The following is a 20,416-nucleotide window of genomic DNA, read 5'->3' on the forward strand; positions in this document are numbered from 1 at the left end:
GAGCTCCTGGATGTATCTTTAATGCTACCCTTTCAAAACGTTGAGTCTCCCAAAACACAGTCCTACTGATGTTTTAGTATGCCCCTAAAGGAAGGACCATGAACAGAAAATTAGTCACTATGACAGAAAGCTTTTATATTCAGCTCAGAATACATATGACTTTAGAACGTTATTCCTTGTAATTTCATTTGATCACATATAAACCACACTGAATGTGAACAGTACTAACAGGCATTTTTAAGAGTTTAAAAATGAATAATATTTTCAGAAGTTTGCTAACATGTTGTTAACTGTGCATAGGCTGTGTATATCTATCTGTCTCATTAACGTACATATGTATGTGCAAGAGTAAATGTTTTCCATTTAAAAAGCAGCATCATTAGTTTTTGCTGCTTCACTATTTCAAAGATAGGAAGACACTTCTTTTTCCTGTAAGAACATAGCAAAACACTTCTTTATTTCATGAGAAATACAGTCCAGCTTTAACTGCTGTACATAACAGATATCTTATGTATACTTCTACTCTTCTATTGAATTATACAAGAATGCTACGGATGGTTTGTCACATCTCGATTAGCTCATTTTTCACAATGCTCTCATGACACTTTATATCATTTACACAAGGTTTATTTGTCAAAATGCCATAGCACCTTTCTGACAACAGATGTTTTGAAATGCATCCTATTTTGCTTGGCAAAGGCTTATTTTAATGGGTTTACAGTATGATTTCAGTGAAGAATTCAGTGGTCATTTAACTCAGTTTCAGAAAAATAAAAAGATTCATAAATGTTCATTCTGTAACTCATATAAGGTACTTTTAAAGCAACCAGCCTTACAAAATGTGGGTTTTTTTCCAACCAATTATTCACTCTAAATTATTCTACCTAAGTTCTTTAAGTAATGACTTCTGCTTGTTTGTTTTTCCCACCTAAATAGCATGCAACTTTGAATCCACAGGTACTTAATGTACCACTTTGCTCATCAGGAACATATGGAGCAAAAGATACAATGGGATTTTTCTTGCAGCAGGAATTCTTATGGATGAGCATAATTCTGAGACCTTATTGTAAATCAATGGATAAATTATCGCCACATCTCCATTTGAAGGATTCTTCAAATAACAAACTTGGGGACCTGGTGCTGCAGATTGTGCAAGTAAAATAGCCCTTTTCCTGATTATTCTTACTGAAATCAGGTGTAGCAGTGGTATGGGTTAACAGCTGAAATATATTTTAATCTAGTTCTCTTATTCAAGAATGTCAGAAAGTGCTTTACAAAACATGAATGAATGAGGAAGGATGAATTCACGAGTCTCTTTAAACCTCTTCCAACCTAAGAAAATGTTTGGCATCTTGGTCCTGTGAGACAGTCATCTCCTCCTCAAACCATAATATAGTCAAATACAGTTTTCCCCAAATAAGGCTGCACAGGTGGTCAAGAACAATTGTTCAGTTAGCAAATCCCCCTCAAATGGTTTTCATGAACAAGTATCACATATGTAAATCCACTATCATAAACCAAGCACTCTATTACCTATTTGAGCACACATGCAGACTGCCTAAAAAGAAGCCACCACAGGTTTTTGCCACTGACATTTTCTCACTCATCTTTCCTATACCACTGTACTACCTAAGAATGGCAAGATTTGGCTTACATTAGGAGTTACAAGAACCCATCCTTACAGCAATAAAGCCATGTAAAAATAAAATTACATGGAATTTGTCATTTATGCTATTTCAAGTGTAAAGCATGCAAAAAAGCAGGGTCAGGGCAGATCATTGACTATGCTTCTTAAAATTATCTTCCGACCCAACCTGGAGAGGAGCTATAGTATACATACCAAACTACAACACATGGTGGCATTCTTTAATGTAACAGAGGGTTCCTTGTACTTCACCACTGACTTGTAGGTATCAGCCAGGTTTTGAGTGATGCTTAACAATTCCACTCTTCATCGTACAATCCCTTTGTTCTAAAACTACTTGTTTCCTGAGGACGAGTACAACATAAGTTATCGCTATTCTGAACACTGTTAAATACTGAGTTCAATATCACAAAATTAAAAAAATAGAGAAGTCACTGCAATATCATTTATCTCCTTTTATTTCTAGGGTACTAATACAAACTGCTGGATAAAATGCAGTCACCATGGTACTAGTTTAAGCGATCTCTGATGACTACCAGCCATCTACACCAAAGAACTGCCTGCAAAACTTATGGGTGTTTATGTAGAGGGCCTTGACCTAGGTATTCACAGGGATGACAGGCAGCTCTCCTACCGCTGCAGGCTGTGCGGGTGACTGGGGAATCACCGGGACCCTGCACCTGCCAAAGACAAGCGCGGAAGCGACAGTCCCCAGGCGCCGGGCACTTAAAACCCTTTCCACACTGTGAGCTCTTTGTCCTTTAAACAGAAACACGGGCGAGACGGTGACACACGGGCAGGGCTCCCGCCCCGCCGTCTGCCTGCACCGACGGGCTCCCTACCCCGGAGCCCGCCTGCCGCGATCACAGCCGAGCCCCAGGGCGGGGCGGCAGCGCAGGCAGCAGGCAGGCGGGCGGTCCCGACCGACGGCCGTGCCCCCAGAGCCCTTGGCCCGCCGGCAGGCACCGGGAGCCGCCCGCCGGCAGGAGCAGCGGTTGCCACCTCCCTCCGCGGCGGCGCCCGGCCCGGGAAGTTTCTCGCCACAGGTTGCCCTCTCCCGCCCGCCTCCCCCGGGACCCCGCGGGCGGGCCCGGCCACAGGGACGCACCTTGGCGCCGCAACCGCCGCTTCTTGAGCCCGAAGATGCGGACCTTGGAGAAAATGTCCACCAGGTTGCCATTGCAGAGCCCGCGGTTCTTGCTAGGGCTATTCCGCCTCCTGCTGGCCGAGGGCCGGTCCCAGTGCTGCTCCCTCGCCTGCCGCTTCTGCCGGATCAAGCCGCTGGCGATGGCCGCTGCCATGGCTGCTCGCCGGCTCGCCCACGGGCAGCGGGGAGGGCGGCGGCGGGGCTCAGCCCCGGCGGGGACCCATCCCCGGGGCCGCGGGCGAGCGGGAGCCTCCTCCGGGCCGAGGCGCGGCTACAGCGGGTTACCCCCGCCCTGCGGCCCGCGGGAGCTGCCGCCGCCAACGCGGGTCACCGCATGGGTGCCCCGCCGCCGCTCCCGCCGTGTCCCGGCGCAGCGGCACCTGCTTGGGTGGCGGCTGTCCGCGGGCGGGCTGGACTAGCGGGACTTGGGGCAGAGCTGCGCCCGGTCAAGGCGGGTCGGGCCGGGTCGGGTCGAGCCCGACCGGCAGCGTCGCCTCCCGGGCTTGCCCCTCAGCCCCGCACCGCCGCCTGCTCGCCCGGCGCTGCCATCGCCGCGGCCGGGGCGGCTACCGCCGCCTGTTCCAGGCTCCCGCCTGATGATTGCCAAGTGCTTCAGAAATCAGCATCTGGAGAGAGCAATCTTCTTCTCCGGGGAGAGCTGTAATCACGGCTCTTCAGTCCCACCCCGCTCCAGCCTCCCCTACACACGCACGCACACACACACACAGAGGCACGCACCGCTGGAGCTTATTTTGTCCTCCCCAAGGCGAGGGGCGGCGAGGGTGCCAGGGGTGGAGGAGGGACGGGGGACAGGCAGGAGAATAAAGCAAAGGGGGCGAGGGGCGGAGGAAGGGGGTGCTGTTGAAGCGGTTCTCTGATGGGAAGCAGCGGGTTCCCGGCGGATCCGCCGCCAGCTGCCCCTGCTCCCTCTCAGCTTTCGGGGTTGATTCGTACGGGGCTCTCGCCCCGCGGCCCACGGCCCTCCCCGGCCATGCTTCGCACCAGCTCCCTGCCGCCTTTCCCGCCGAGCCTGCGGTGATATCGGTACCTGCCCCCGTTCGCGACCGGGAAAGATGTGGGGCAGAGGAGGGAGGGCGATGGGGAACCCGCCCGTTTGCCCCTCCTCGCCCCACGCCTCGGTACCGGTCGGGGCAGGAGGTGTAGTCCGGCGAGAGAGGGGTTTCTGCTGCATGCGAAGGTGTTAAGAGCCCTGAGGAAGACTCACACGTACGAGGCGGAGGGTACCTTCCACCCAAACCAAGATGCGATCTTTGGGAAGAGAAGGTTATTGCACCAGCACACTTTTACCTCGAAATGCTGACTGATTTCTCAGGTTTCAGAACTACCAAAAGAATTCTGTAGGGTGCCCACAAATAACTGCAGTAGATAGATTTATCTGTCACCAACACCATACTGTGAGGGTGGTGAGGCACAGGAACAGATTACACAGAGAATCTGGGAATGCTCCACTCCTGGAAGTGTTCAAGGCCAGGATGGATGGGGCTTTGGAGCATTTGACCAAGCCCCAGCCAAGCTTGCTAGACACAGAATGCCTAAGGAGTCTCTGCCCCAAGAAGTCTCTGCCCCCACGGAGTCTGCAATACGCTGCAGATAATAAATACCATATAAAATATGATATTCCATCTCTTTCCATTCATCTTTTCTGTTGGGTCTTCTCCCTTTTCAAATAAGAGGTCAATGTTTCCTGGATTTACTTTCTGCCAGGCTAATGGTTAAACTTCCTGAAGTTGTAACTAATCAGAGGAAAGTAGAAAAAGGAAGCCAGCAGCTACACAGAAAAATAATGCAGGGTTATCCTATACGGAAGGGCAGATGCTCACACAGGGAAATATGATGTAATAAATATCTAACTTCAATAATGTTTTAAGAATACTCTAATTTCTTATTAGATGGTTCTTTAAAGAAAACAGACTTTGAAGTGTAAATATCCATCCAGCGTAATTCACTGCTTTGCAATGCAGAACCTCCTAGGAAAGAGTAAGTTCTTGTTTCAGCAGAGGCTGCAGCATCTCCAATACTGACCTTTATTTCCCTAAATCCTTTAATCTATAAACAGCTATTTTTATAAAGAGGGCAAAAGTGTATGGTGGGAACTCCCTTATACAGGGATTTTGCATTAATGCTAGACCGACTAGGAGCAGAACATGCACAATCGGATCTGGATAATACATTTTAATTCTATTTAAGAGTGTCTCTAAAGAGATTCAGCTAAAACGCATTGGATTTTCTATCTGGTGATTTTTACAAAGCAGCAATTTCCTTACAACAGTAACAATTACCTTAACTAATGCAATTAGACAGTAAGGTGGGTTTTCTTATTTAGATTTCACTGTTACAGTTCTGCATACTGCTTCTTTTCCTTACTTCCCAACAGCAGACAAGACATGGTATTGACTTCCTTAAGTGTCCTCAAGACAGAAGCCCTCCTCCAAATGCTGTCCCGGTGGGTCCCCCAACCCCATCCCTGGTCCCATCCCTGGTCCCTGTCCCAGTCCTGGCTGCTCATGCCTAATGGACAGCTGAGCAGAGGCTGCATATGTGTGGCCCTGGGATATCCCCTGCCACCAGAGGAAGAGATGACAGGACACAGCCCAATGGCTCCTACTCAACCTAGCTCCAAACAAAGGAATGAATGAGAGGGAGCAGAGTGAAATAAAGGCCATTCCTCCACTATCTTTAATTTTCACAGGAATTTAGGAGAGGAATACCTACAGCCATAACTTTTGCACAAGAAACTCTCCACAAAGGTGTAGGTTCCACATTTCCTTTCACTGGAAGGGCCTCTTTATATTATCCAATGGTGCTGTGCACTGTATACTATCTACTACTATTGTTCCCTTTCGTTAGTTTCCTTCAAATACTGGGCCTTTGCCAATGTACGTTGACATTTCTCAATAATATGATTCTCAGGGTGATAGTAAAGAAAGGAAAGAATGAAGGTGAAAATGGGCAGGATGCCTATAGACAAGAGAAAATGTGATTCTTACTCCAGAGATCAAAAACAATAGCTTTCTCCTTGCATCTCAGAAATGCGAAGCAGTTGGTTACAGTTTGAGGTTTTGCAAAGAAAACTCAAGAGAGCCATCTGCTGTCTTAACCTGTGATAAAATGTGTGCAATTCTAGTCAAAGTGAAGGTTCTGCTAACAGATGGTTTGTACAAGTATGAATATATCGGCTACCTTAAAGACTAGTGACTGCGTGAGTTTATACATTTAGGACAAATGGAAATATCTTAGCTTTAACGTTTGGGACATTATAATAGAATTTTATTTCTGAGTAACAAAACTCAGGATATGAAAACAAACGATTAAAAGCAAAAGAGGGGGAGAAGTGATTTTCAATACTTTCTGTTTTCCCATCTGTTCATTTCTAACTGCTAATTTATTATTATTCAGGAGTTTTCTAAACCAAAAACGTTTCAGAATATTTAAAATTACCTGCTTGAATTAATTTTGGAGGAAAACATTCATCAGACATAAAGTGTGCATAAAATGCTTTATCGTATACTAGAGTATCAAACCTTATTATTATTATCCTTTTTTTTTTTTATTACTGGGGACAAACCACATTCTGTTTCATCTAATTTAAAATGTAAATTACAGTGTGGTATTTTCCAGCATCAAAGTTCAGTATTAAAATATACACTGTTAATATTTGTGAATCTACATGTAATAGCGATACATAAAATACTTTTATAAGGGCTTCCATGATGAAAAATAAGATTTTCTGCTTTTTTCCAGCCTAACTTAGATCTATGGGCTACAAAATTTACAGAATCAGAAACATAATACTTGTGGCTTGTTTTATTGTGTTTGGGGTTTTTTTTATTATTATTTGTGTATTTTTTTTTCTCCCACTTGTATGTTTTGCATTAGGAAAGAGTTACAAGCTACAGAGTAATTTTTGCTCAATGCAGATATGAAAACCCTACAAACTTCATAAACGATTTCAACATAAAAATGTATTTCTACAAGTACACACATACACACACTCCACCCACATTTTCTCCTCCCAGATATCCTGAACCTATTCTTCATATTAAAACCAAGCCAAATCAAATCAAACCCTAAGACAAATATCCCAGGAAGATGTGTGCTACAGTTGCAAACAAAGTTAATACTTTACTCCTTAAAACTCCATTCAAACTTCAAAGGCTACTCTAGCAGTAAAAATACCAATTCAGGTATAACAGTTGCAATGTATACTTAAGAGTACATCTGGGCCACTGGGAACATTCAATGTAATTCTAAGCAGAGATGTCTCAGCAGTGAAAAAATATCTGTTTATAAATTCTAAAGGGTACATTTAATCAACATTCTGGTGCTTTTGATAAGGCAGCAGACTGATTACCAAAGGGCTTTTATCAGCTAAGGTTGTGATTCTGAACATTTGTTGGTACTGATCAAAAATTTATTGAAGGTTTCTGGTAATTTGGAGGACCATAATTCATGTGTCTGAATTCAATTTATTTACTAAGACACCTCCACACCCACAAAACAGCCTCATGGGAAAATGTGATTCTGTTCTACAAACATGATTATTCATATAACTACAAACTAATACTTGTGCAAGGCACACAGTGTGCACATATGGTGGGGGGAGGCTGTTGGTAAGAAATAGTAACTTGCAATTCTTGATTTAATTTTCTTGGGACACAAAGAGATATAACTTTACAACTTGAAGGAGATGAGAGAAATATCTGTGGCTTCCTGTGCAGGTTGGTAAGTGTTCAATGTTAAAAAAAATAATAGGCTCAAAAAACATATGTGAACATAAAAGGTAATTTTTTTTTATATGAGTATGAACATACTAAAACGTGGATAAGAAATTCTTTTCCATATATTTTATGTGCATTCCATGCTTATTATAAGAGTAGTATTGTGTTGTGCAAGGAGTTTAAACTTTTTAAGTTAGGTCAGTTTCACATGTTCTCCTATGTTATGGATATAATTCTCCTTATAAGTCGTTAACTTCTTGGAAGACTGCACTGTGAAGCACTGCAATTTAAAGTCCTTAACACCCTGAACATTTGATGCTGGTTGATTAAACTTTGATGAGCATTAGGAACAAAGTTTATTAAACATACTAATATAGTTGACAGAATTTGGGTATCTATGCTTTCACACTTTCTCCATCAAAAGCACTCAGCTTTCAGTCTCAACATTCACAAAGCACTTAAGGAGGCAAAGTCATACCTATTGAAACTGTTGACTACTTAGACCTTCTATGTGTTCAATATCTTTTAATAGGTATGACTTTGGCTCAGTGAGTGTATTGTGTTAAGGTGAATCCCTTTAAATAAGACTAAAGTAGGCTTCCGATATGTTGTTTGAAGGACTGCACGTATTTTAGCTTCACAGGTTTTGGTCCTGCTAAACTTGATGTATCTGAGTCGTAAGAAGAACTATTAAAGCATAATTAGAATATATGTAAGAATAAGTTAATCCACCATGCAAGGAAGTCCTACATCCGATTACTAGTTATGCAGAGAACTATCAATGTCACCATTACTAGACATAAGAACTAAGGAAGTATGACTGCCTATGCCCACTCAGAGCAAATGTGTTAGCGCAGTATTTGTTCTTTATTGACTGGTGACATCTTTTACGTATTACCTGGGATGTGTCTGCAACTGGACGGACTGAGTACCTCTGCACTAGTAAGGATTCAGCTTCATTCAGAGAACTGAGTTAAATTGCCTTGTAGATTAACAATAGGACAGAACCAAATAGATATTGTCTTATTTAAAATTACATAGTTCTTAAATTGCTTGGATTTGCTTTTGCTTTTTTTGGCTTTGCTTTTCTTCTTCCTTTCCAGTGCTAAATTGTAGTGATTATACTGCTGTAACAAGTCTCATGAATAATGCTGTGTCAAGGAAAATCCCTGTTTTAATTGCTTCAAGTTTAATTTTCAGTTTCATTGGCTAACTCTTCATTCTTCAACAGGGAAAAGGAAAGTGAATAGAGATTCTTATGCTATTTTAAACAATATTTCAGAAACATAAGACGCATAAATACATCTCCTAACTTTTAACACACCTCCTGCGACATCTTTTGTGACTCTTTTTCGTTTTTGTTCTATCTCTCCTCTGCTTCTGATACTCATTTTGAGACCAGCTGAACAAAAGAAATCAGCTGGATTGACAGGAGAATCTGAAGAGCACACAGATCGTATGAGGCTCTTCAGGACAGCTCACCCAGGCCCAAAACTTAACTCCAAGTCTCTTTCAAAGAACAGTTAACAACAATGAGAAAAACCCTCAAAAGTATCAAGATCACTTTCAGGGAAAAATCTATAAAAGTAATTAAAAATTAAATACATTGTGGTTTCTGCAGAGACATATACATATATGAATTTAACTTTAAAAATCAAATAGTCACCTTCAAGAGAGATTCTTAATTATCAGTGACAGAAATACATAACCATTTATTTTGTTCCCACTGAAGCTAATAGCAGATCTGTCACCAAAGTGCTTCAGACAAGGCTCTAGTGACACAAGCCAGAACCACGACTGTTATCAAAGAAAAACAATCTCCCCCCCCCCCGCCCCAATCTCTAGTCCACACAGATGCACAGAGCAGTTTAAGATTTAGAGACCTAAAAACAGCAAGGAGAGCTTTTTCATTAATATGCACAGCTTAAAACAACATCTGTTGCAATTGCTTATCTAGCCACAGCAGGTCTTTTCTGTTTTTCCCGACTTTGGAAACATGCAACAGACTTCCCTGTTATTCTCCCAAGTAACTGAAAATTGCTGTACATGAGTCTGCTAAATTTTGTTCTGCAGCAACAAAAGGAGTGCCATTCCTGAAAAATTTGCTCTCTACAGTAACATTCCTCTGGGGTCAGTACAGTTGGCAGAGCATGATAACATGTCAGCTGTTACACCTGCCTGGTATAGTAGTAGGGCTTCCTACTCCCACAACAGAAAAATAGTTATGGAGGTTGCAGTGAACTCACTTGCAGTCTCCTCATTGGAATCATCACAAATATTATCCTAAACACAAATTGACTTATGCTGCACAAGTGCCAGAATAAAACATGGCTTATAGAGAAGTAGCCATCAATAGGAAAATTTCTTAAGTGTAAGGAGAAAAGCCCTCAGATCTGTGGATAACAGTGATTTAGGGAATGTTTAGCAGCATACGCATAAGGGATTGTTCCTTTTATAGACTTTGACATTACATGACAATATTTAATGTCTTGCACAAGTAAAACTATATAGGTCAAGCTTATTGACAGTTTTTCTGAGGTCCCCTAAAATATTAATTTTTAATCTTTATATAAGGGCCTCTTGCTTTCCTCAGAACAGATATGAAAACATATGAAAATGTGAGAAAAAGTGTGTTATATTTCTGGACTTCAACAAGGGAGGTGTTGGATTTTGTCATCTCACATAAACCCTTGTAGAAAAAGCACGTTATATCCATTACAATAAAATGCTGAATAGAGAAGACAGGATGAGCAGAGACATACGTAAATTACTAGCTTGAGAAGAAGTAGGATGATTCCCTTCAAAATACATGCTATAATCCCGTAAGTATAGAAAGTGATTTTCACCAGAGACAGGAAAGACTGGAACATGACTTCCTGCACACTTGCATGCACACACACACACCTGTCCACAATACCATTTTGTGGTGGAAGAAAGCATAAAAGGCACTCCCTAGCAAATGATTTTTTTAAAAGTAGTATTCTGCTATCATTTAACCTAAAAATTGGCATCCTAATTAATTTGGCAAGCAAACTTCTCAATAGTCATCTGTCTTTGCTTACAGTTCTACTGTTTTCAAATAACTTTTGTTTTGCAAACCATCTGATGTTATTTTGAATACGTTTGCGAGGAAAAAAAAAAGCTCTGAAACCTAAAATCCTGTTCTTTTCTTTTCCCGGGTACTGCTCACCAGGGAAACTTAAATCTCTGAAGGGAGACAAAGTACATATAGGACAATGCTGGCTAATGCCTCATTCATCCATAGGATAAGCCTTGATCTCCTCTGAGATTCTTTCATGCAGGAATGTCCCTTCATTTGGGTTTCAGAAACAACTACCAATCTATGCAAAAAGCCACATGAGCTGTTTCCCTCTTTCCAATCAAACAGAAAATCCAGTGCATTGTCTACTATCTATATTGAATGGAGAAATTAATGACAGATATAAATGTCTGGGGGGAAAATAAGTGTGCTTAGGCTTCTATTTACTTAATCTAGATAATAAGACATGATAATGCAGTTTGCATTAGAACAGGAAGTGTCTTTTCCTTTTTTTTTCCCTTTTCTTCTTAATCTCTTTCACTATTTTTTTTGACTGAGCTTCTTTGCAACAGATGCAAAAAAAAAACAAAAACAAACAAAAAAAAAACCAAACAAAAACCAAACAGCCCGCCCTTCCCTCCCCAAAAAACCCACCAAAATACCACCAGAAAAATACTGATTAAAAATAACTTTTTAGATGCCAGGTTTTTTTTCCCTCTTCTCTTTTGATAATCAGTCTACTTCATCTCTAGCTTCATCATTACCCATGGCAATTGCTATATCAAGCTGCATATTTCCATTTTATTTCCTCTCCAATAGAAACATTAATTTATTCTATACTTCATTTATATGTTAAAAAAAATCCAGCAAAGCAAGCAACAAATGCTTTGACCTAAAAAAAGAATTTAAGAACTTCTGCTTGCACAGATTAGAAAACCAAGACAAAGTTCATAGACTTTTTCTACATTTTTCTTTATTTTGAAGATGTGAGAGTTAGAATATAATGAATACTACAATTATTTTCAAGTCTTGAAAAAATATCACAATTCCTGCTCATATTACTGTTCTGATATTCCTGGCTATTATTTAAAATACTAGCATTTATTATTAGCAGTAATAGCATAAATACTCCTGATGTAGTGACCTGATTTTGTAACACAGTTCTACAAGCTTAAATTATTAAATACCTCACAGTCAAAACTTAACTCATCAAAACCTTTCAACAGAATATTGGTCTAATGTGCAGTGCAGTTATCTGATTTGCCAGCAGTGGACACTGTTACTCTAGTTATCCACAGATATATTGACTAGAGAACAACTTGCAACACATACTGTTAAATTTTTCTTTTATTGCTTGCACTGCTGTGAGGACTTGAGGTTATTTGTATCAGACAAAGGCTGAGTAAAATTGAATGGTGGAAGTATTTTTCAACATCTGTGTGGCAGCAGATAGTCCCTTTTCTGAAAAATACTCTGCTATTTTAAAATAGCTTTATGAAAAAATAAACAGAAACTTATTCACATGGGACTGCTTTTTCTTTTTTTACTTAATAGTAACTTCAAGTTACAAAAGAGGTGTTCTGATGCAAAAAATTGATTTTTTTTTTGTTCCTCATTTTCACAGAATGATGGCTATGTCAATAAACTGTATATCTTTTGCCATGCTTCTATAAACATTACAAATAATGAAATCAGCAGGGTAAAAAATTCTAAACAGGCTATTTACTTCAGTAGCCTGTACCCTTTGTTGAATAATATAATTGTTCATAATTTTCAAAGGACACATTTTACTCACTAATACTTTTACAGGCACTTTGAAGTTAAGCTGAAGTGTAAATTTTTTTATTAGGAATTAAAAACAGCTATAAGACCAACACAGAGAACTACAAAAGGATTATCTAAGAAGAGAGTTTCCATTAATCTTAGAAACAGAAACAAAATATAAGCATCTAAGAAAAGCAATGCACAGGTTTAATCACAGATAATAAATATTAACTTCTTAGACAAAGCTACAAGAGTTACAGCAATCACCTTCTAATCTCATTAAGCTCCCCATTAAATTCCCATCAGTCTAATACTATTATATAAATGCAGTTTTCATGTAAGAATGCATAGTATCTTAGTTGCATAACACTTACTGTCTGGCTAACACAGCTGAAAACTTACAGATGGGACCTATCATGTACTGCTGCCAGTACATGTACACAGGACACCCAAGAGGTCTATCAGAACTATGCTTTTTGTCATGTGAAAGGTCAGTTGCAGGCTATTTTTAATTTTATTTTTTCTCTTTTTTTTCTGTTCATCTTAATTAGTAAATTGATACTACTTATGGTGCAGTCTGGCTATGCAGAGCTGGCAAAGTTGCAGGTGAAGTGAGGAGAGGGTCATGCCTTCATCACAGATAAACCTAAGACTGTTGTGAAATTGCTCCCCAAGAGCTGTGAACTTAAGGAAAGTTGGTGTGAGGTTTAGCTTCTAGCTGTCTGTAAATCAGCATTTGAGAGCCTTGAGCATCCACTGAGTCAATGACTCCTGTTCATAGCCTCTTGTTATCTATATAAAAGTGACTTAGAAGCCATCAGTGAGTGATGAATCCAGTCAAAGCAGAAGAGTTGGACTAGACTGAGAGACTGCTGAAACCACGCTGCAGTCAGAACAGCTCTTAGACCTGCACAGCTTTGAACACAGGCAGAATGCTGTCTCTAAACAAATACCACTTATACCAAGCCACCCACCTTGAAACTGAACTTGCTATTGGTGTACAGCATTGATACTTAGACTCAGTCCTTTGGGACTCATTAGTTACCAGAAGTCTCCACATATCCCTTGTATTGCCCTTCAGTGTTCAGGTAAGTCTCGTGTTAAAAAAAAAAAAAAAAAAAACAAACAAACAAACAAAAAACCAACAACAAACAACCCAAACACAAATTTTTCACCGAGTCTCAAAGATATTTGACTTCTTTTCAGACTTCAGTTGAAGCACTACAGAAACTTGTTTCAGCTACAGATGTAGGGAGGAAGAGCTAAATTAATACCAGGAAACAGCTTGATGAGTGGAAGCTCGCTTTGATGCAATCCAAATTGTGCTCTGTAAATAATAAGTGAGCGGTTCTGGCTATGCTAGGCTGATAAGGAAGAACAGAAGTCATTAGAAATGGAACATACTGGCAGCCAAACTGCTGTGAACCATTGCTCTTTGACTAATATTCTTCCTCTAGAGATGAAGAAATTCTTTCTAGGTCTTAAAGACTCAAGTATAAACAACCTACATATCATCGTTTATTGGGGGGAAAAAATTGTTTATCATTTTAGTTTTACTCATGAGAAATAAGGTACTATACCATAAATTTTTAATGATTTTGTTTATGGTTGTGTTGTGTAATAATGCCTCGATACTACTCATGTTTTTAAATTGACTGCAACAACCTTGGATACAGGTAGGTCAACTTCCCCTAGAAAACAGTTTTTATTATTTTTAATGTCCTAATTAAAAAAAAAAAAAAAAACAAAACAAACCACCAAAACCCAAACAACAAAAACAAACAGCTGTCTCTCAGTCTCAGTATGTTGTACAGTAGATCTTCAGTATCATTTCATTTGAAAAACATCAGCATCTTGCAGATCAGCTTTCTCATTATTTCATGATTTGGCCCACACCTAAAGGAATTTGCCTGCTTAACACTGCTGAAGGGAAAACAAAGATAAAGCACTATGATCTGAAATTAAGATGTTTTATAATTTCCATTATCTGTTACCATAATCTGCAAGTCCCTTTGTAGTTTTATGCAAGTTTTTGCAAACATGTAAAAAAAAAGTTTATAAATATCAAGCAATGAAACTTCTATTTATTAAAAATACTAATTGTCTAAATTAAAAGCATGTAAATGATCAATTAATTTACTAAAACCTGTCTCTTTTTTTTAGTGTACAATAGTTTAGGTTGAAAGAGATCTCTGGAAGTCCCTTTACAAAAGATTTTGTGAATCAAAAATCTGTGCATGCAGACCTGTATTTGAGCAGCAAATTGCTATTTCTAAATCTGCTTTTTTTTTCTTTTTTTTTTTTTTTTTTTCCAAGACAGAAGAACACTTCTGGTTTACAACAGGGTATTTTAATTGAGAATGTGTGAAAAAGGATTAAACATATTTTATTTGATAAGCTATCAGAGCATGATTTATTTCTGAAAATATTTGTGATCAGAAGGCAGCACATTTAAAAATGTGATGCTGTTGCCAAGTTAAACCTTGATTGTGTCTTACTTGCTTCACGTGACGTTTTCTGAAACACATGATTTTCAGAAGCACAGACAACTTTATAACATTCTTCCAGTGCCTAAAGGATCTACAAAGAATCTGGAGAGGGACTTTTTACAAGGCCATGTAGTGATCAGAGAAGGGGGAATGGTTTTAAACTGAAAGAGGGGAGATTTAGATTAGACATTAGGAAGAAATTCTTTACTGTGAGAGTAGTGAGACACTGGAACAGGTTGCTCAAAGAAGTTGTAAATGCTCCATCCCTGGCAATATTCAAGGCCAGGCTGGATGGAGCCTTGGGCAACATGGCCTAGGATGAGGTGTCCCTGCACATGGAAGAGGGATTGGAACTAGATAATCTTAAGGTCCCTTCCAACCCAAACCATTCTGTGATTCTAAGATCTCAAGATCCTTTCCAACCCTAGCCATTCTATGATTCTATAATAGTGAAATTTCTAAGGAAAGATACAGAGACTGTGTCTCTTTTTTGATCTGCTCCAAATAAAAACTCAGAGCTTTTGTTCTCATACAAAACCTAGGAATGATCAGGATCGGACGGGCATATCACATTCATGACAAAGTTGCCTTAACATGAATTGTCGCTGTTTCAGTTAATAGGGACCTTCACAGTGTTATTCAACACCCTGTATGTAGAGGCATTTATCCAACACAGATTTTGAGTATGACAGACCTCTCTTTTTTTCTACTGGCTCTAAAGGCAGTTGTTAGGTTTAGATTCAAAAGCCTAATTCTGCCCGTCTGAAATGTACCTCTACCGCTTAATTAAGTCTAAAGTATTTAAGTTCCTGTAGGGTTTTATACCAGCAAAAAAAAAAAAGTTTAAGATAAGCTTTTTTAAAAAGGAAAATTTCAAAGGTATTTGAAAGTTATTAATTTTCAGTAGTTAATACATCATTGTTTGAACTAGGCTTTCTGTATTGCAGTATCAGCTGAAATATCCTGGATTTTCTTTTTGTCATGTTTATAATGCTCACTCTCATCAGAAATATTTAGGCTATTTAAATTTTCTCAGAAGAGCCAACAAGAGTGCTAATTAAAAGATTATGTGAAACAGTTCTAGTGTGAGGCATTGAAACATTCTAAATTATCAAGGATTACCAACTTTCACATATTCAATTATAACTGCTGAAACTTTAATATTTGGTAATGTAGCTCTGATCATTTCTCCTGGTTATTCAGTGATGCCTGAACACATCCCAAGACAGAATTCCTTTCCTCACTATGCCTAATGAATATTTTGACATATCACCAAAACCTAGTCTGCATGTACTTTGTTACATACAGGGGCTCCTATTGTGGCCTCATCACTGAAACTTAAAAATAACAGGTTTATTATCTAGCTAACAAAAATTAATAGTCGTGTTGGCATCTCTTCTCACTGTATTAATAGCTGGCTATCTCTTCCACTATTTCTCTTCAGAAAGGTGGTGAGATGAGGGGTTTGGGTGGGAGTGGGGAAGAGAAGTGACAGTGTTACATGAAAACCTGTCGCAAAGCCCTCATTGCTTGCAAGACATTTTCTGAGATCAGCCTCTTTCATACACTAAATCTAAAAGTATGTTTCAATTTTAAAACCTATTGTGTTAAAATACTACGTGATTTGTTGGCCATTACTATGTGCTCAAAGCTAATTTTATTCACTGAACTAGGACTATGAAAAAAACTATAAAAGTAAACATTATACCTATTCGTTGACACAGAAGAAACAAATATATTCCTGCTAACCCTCAGGACATTTTGATATTCCCTTGGGAGAATGCATTTTAATTTCATTTTGATTTAAAGGGAAGCTAAAGCTACCGCCCTGTTCTGGGTAGCTCTGTTCGATATGAACACAAAAGTGCAAGCAAAAAACACCTCACTATTTTTACAAGATCTTGTGGATACTCAGCTTTCATGGCTTCTCCTAAACATATTCATTCTTCTCTTTTCTGGATCTCTGTCTCTCTTCCTCTGGGTGAAAGAGAGATACCACAGAAGTGGTTTTGCTCTGCTGAAGAGCAGGTTAAGACCAGATTCAGAGATGTCACAAGGCAGGATGAAGCTGATTTGCCTCTGAGTGCCCACATTTTGCCAAACTGCAGTCAGTATGCTGCCATTTTTGTGTTGAATCATAGAATTGTTTAGGTTGGAAAGGACAGCTAAGATCATTGAATTGGAGGAAACAGAAGAGGGAATATTGGTTGGTTTAGCCTGGTCATCTTGTCTTTATATTTTAAAGTTTATAAAAGTCACAATTTTCCACAGATATGTTAGAAAGTCAATAAAATGAAAAGTGAAGAAAGCAATTAAAATTCAGTAGCTGCATGTATTTTAGCTAAATAATTCCTTGTGGAATCAATTATATTTAAATCTTGTTAATTTTCAGTAGAACATCTAGAGATGCTAGTTTCATTATAAAAAAGTCTTTAGGATTAAGGGACAATGCTAATAATTCTTATTTTATTTTATTTTTCCTATCCTGAGCAGTATGAATGATATATGACCTTTGAGGATTATTATGCACTTGTTTGATTAGGTAATACTTTATTAATATCCTGAGCTATTACTCTTTGTGAATCACATGACATCAGACACATTTCTAGTACTTAACAGTGGCAGAAATTGTCTGCCTCCAGCTTTCTGCTCTCTCTTACTTCCCCTTTACCCAGAATCCTTGCTTCCCCTTCAATGTTCTATATGCTGTAAATTATTCACTCATCTTTTAAGGGATTTTACAGTAACAGTCACTGGGCATGTTAAAGAACTGCCCTAGCAATAGAAACTGAAAGGCAGGAAACCTCTCTTTCACTGGAAATTGTTTGTTACAAAGCTACTGACATGCCCACTACTCCTCTCTCTCAGTATTTGACGCACAGTGCTACAACCTGAACAGAAAGAACAGTGTCCATTTTCATTGCCCAGTCTGTAAAACAGAATTTCCAAACCCCTTCTGTCTACAAAAGATGTGTAGCTAAGATTTCTCATTATATCTATGGTACCAAGCAAGTCAGTGTATAACTATGGAGTCCGTATTGAAAAGTGAGAATCATTTTGTATTGAGCTACATGTGCACTGTGGCAGGAAAAGTTAACCAAGGTCCAATATTTAAAGCAAAAGGGGGAATTCTGGGCCTAGTGTCAAGAGAGGGCTTTGGCTGTAAATACCAAGTGGACAAATAGGAACAATCCTAGAGCAGTTTATAGCATAATTGCAGAAAAGTATTCAAAGTCCTTTTCGCTAGTAAGGGCAAGGAACTACAGGTTAAACAAATTTTGTTCACAAAAGGAATGCTTTTGCTTGACAAGAAAACTGCCTTTGCAGCTTAATGACAGTAAATTTTCACATTTAGAAGTCATGTGTGAAAAACTGGTATTTTCATTCTTGTGAGCAAACAAACAAGCGTTAAGAGAAAAGAAGACTTAAAAAGAACTAATGCTCACAGGTGACAACATTGGAACACTTAGGAGGTGGAGCTGACTCTGCTTTAAAATTAATTTTAAGGTAATTATACAAAAATAAAAGCATCACATTTTACCGGTCATTTCTGAAAAGCTCAACGCCCTATGCTGCCTATAAAAAGTTAGCAATACCAGACACTGTTCTGAATATACTAAAATAACTATCAACAGGATTTTTGGCCAGAAAACAAACTGACTTTCAGCATTATTCTCCTGCTGTTTCTGAACGATGCTGTTTCTTAGGTTCATACGAAATTTTATCTGAATGCAGAGTATGTTAGCATGCAAAAGGCTAGCATCCTAGTTAACAGAAAACAGGCAAATCCTTTTTTCTGATATAACCTTGAAATGAAAAGTGTAAATTCAAGTAATACTGTCAGCTGCCTGTGTTACAAGCCATTTTAATGAGGAAAGTTCACAGCAGGTTGCTTAGCCATTAACAAAAACAACAGCTACAAATTAAAAGGTTGACAGGCAATTTGGAAACATCTAGCCATTCCCCACTTCTTTCATATAATGGTGCAGTAGAAGCAAAATGAATTGCTATGTTAATGTCAGTACAGCACAAAGGAAGTGTAAATGATTAGTCAATGAATGCTCCCTTCAGGACATTCAGTATGTGCAGAGAGCTTCTCCCATCTTGTGTAACTTTTCCTCAACTTTGAAAGTCTGGAAGGCACAATAATTATGGCCCAGTAATGAATAGCCAGGAATAGGAATCCACCAACAGATGGAAGTCATTAGAGGCATGGCAACATAATTTGCTAGTCACGGAAGACATCTCTATTTTCTGTGGAGATAAAAGGTCTTAGCCAAGAGCACATGTTTTGCACTTGCTCTGTGCCTATTTAGATAGATATTCAGGCCCTGACCAAGATGCAGTTTCATCTTATGTTGATCTAACCACAAGTCTCCAGCTCCCTCAGTTGGTCATTGCTTCCCTTTTCCAATGACCAGAAGTTTTAGGGGGAGTCAGAGGAGCTCACTGATCCAACAGAAACAATAGGCATAGTTTTAGCAGATTAATCTGCTGGATCATCTTGCTGATCCTGCTTGATCTGTAGCCACAGTGATGGAAGACAGAGAAGAGGAATGTGAGGCAACAAAGAACACAAGACCTCCGAGATTAATGGCTTTATAAAAGCTTGCTATATTTTATTAAAATATCTAGTTATCTGTAAGAGATGGTCACCTTGAATACTTGAACTCTGAAGTTTGCATATTAGTCTGGGAGCAGCTAGTACAGAAAGTGTCATTGGTACTGGGAGTCTATGACTGTAATATTCTATCACAAGGACTTAATAAATATTTTAAAGAATTAAGTTATAATTTTATATCAATGGAAACCTATTTTTCCTTAAGAAAGATTCCCAAGACTCTTCATAGAGAGATAGTATCACATAGCACTTAATGAGGCTATTTCAAAGGCAGTGCCATGGCCATAATTTAAAGACTTCTAAATTGAGAGAAAGAAGATGCTATGGACTCAGTGTCCATTGTAATAGGTTCTGTTGCTCAACATTGTGTGCGTTCCTAGATCAGCTACTATGTTCCTTTCAGAAAGTAAAGCTGAAAAAGAAAAGTTAAACAAATTATATTTATTCAGCTAGTATATGCTCTCACATTTCTGAGAAGATATAGACTCGTTTGACTCAAGTCTCAGTTCTGATTTCTGAAGTATAAGGCTTGTAATGGTATGGCCCATGCTCTGGAATTCATTGATACTTGGCACAAGAACTATCATCATTCCACAGGGCACGTCCTGTGAAGATCTGTGGTACTGTGGTCCTATTTTTGCTCTCTTGCATAGCAAGTGACTGCTTTATTAAGTTAGGAGAGCATTCAGACCATTTATAGTTTCCTCCCTAATGCTTCTTCTCAGGTTATTTTATGACTGCTAGCAGCAGGCACCTGTGAAGACCTATCCCAGCCCTAGAAAGGGGAAAAAGCTATGAGCAGTGAATTAAAGACATGAACAACTACAGGGGCCGGTGACCTATAGTTCTGATTAATATGTAAATCCTCTCCCATCATCAGATAATAGCAATATTTAGAAGAAGCCACAATGTATTTAAGACCTAATAAGCCATGGAAACAGAAGCAATAATCAGATCAAATTATCCTTCCA

At 39.1% G+C, this 20,416-nt stretch overlaps 1 protein-coding gene across 3 annotated transcripts in view; it reads right to left on the reverse strand.

Moving 5' to 3' along the window:
* FGF14 (fibroblast growth factor 14) overlaps positions 1-20,416 on the reverse strand; it is a 399,679-nt gene that overhangs the window by 129,579 nt on the left and 249,684 nt on the right. The window contains exon 1 of one of the 3 annotated variants that reach the window (XM_034074467.1): positions 2,754-2,946. The exons of the other annotated variants lie outside the window; for them this stretch is intronic. Coding sequence (XP_033930358.1) covers positions 2,754-2,946 — 193 coding nt within the window. Of the gene's footprint in view, positions 1-2,753; positions 2,947-20,416 lie in introns of those variants that run through there. 3 annotated transcript variants of the gene reach the window in all.

This window comes from Melopsittacus undulatus, chromosome 2 (genome assembly GCF_012275295.1).
Source record: "Melopsittacus undulatus isolate bMelUnd1 chromosome 2, bMelUnd1.mat.Z, whole genome shotgun sequence".
Classification (NCBI taxonomy): domain Eukaryota; kingdom Metazoa; phylum Chordata; class Aves; order Psittaciformes; family Psittaculidae; genus Melopsittacus; species Melopsittacus undulatus.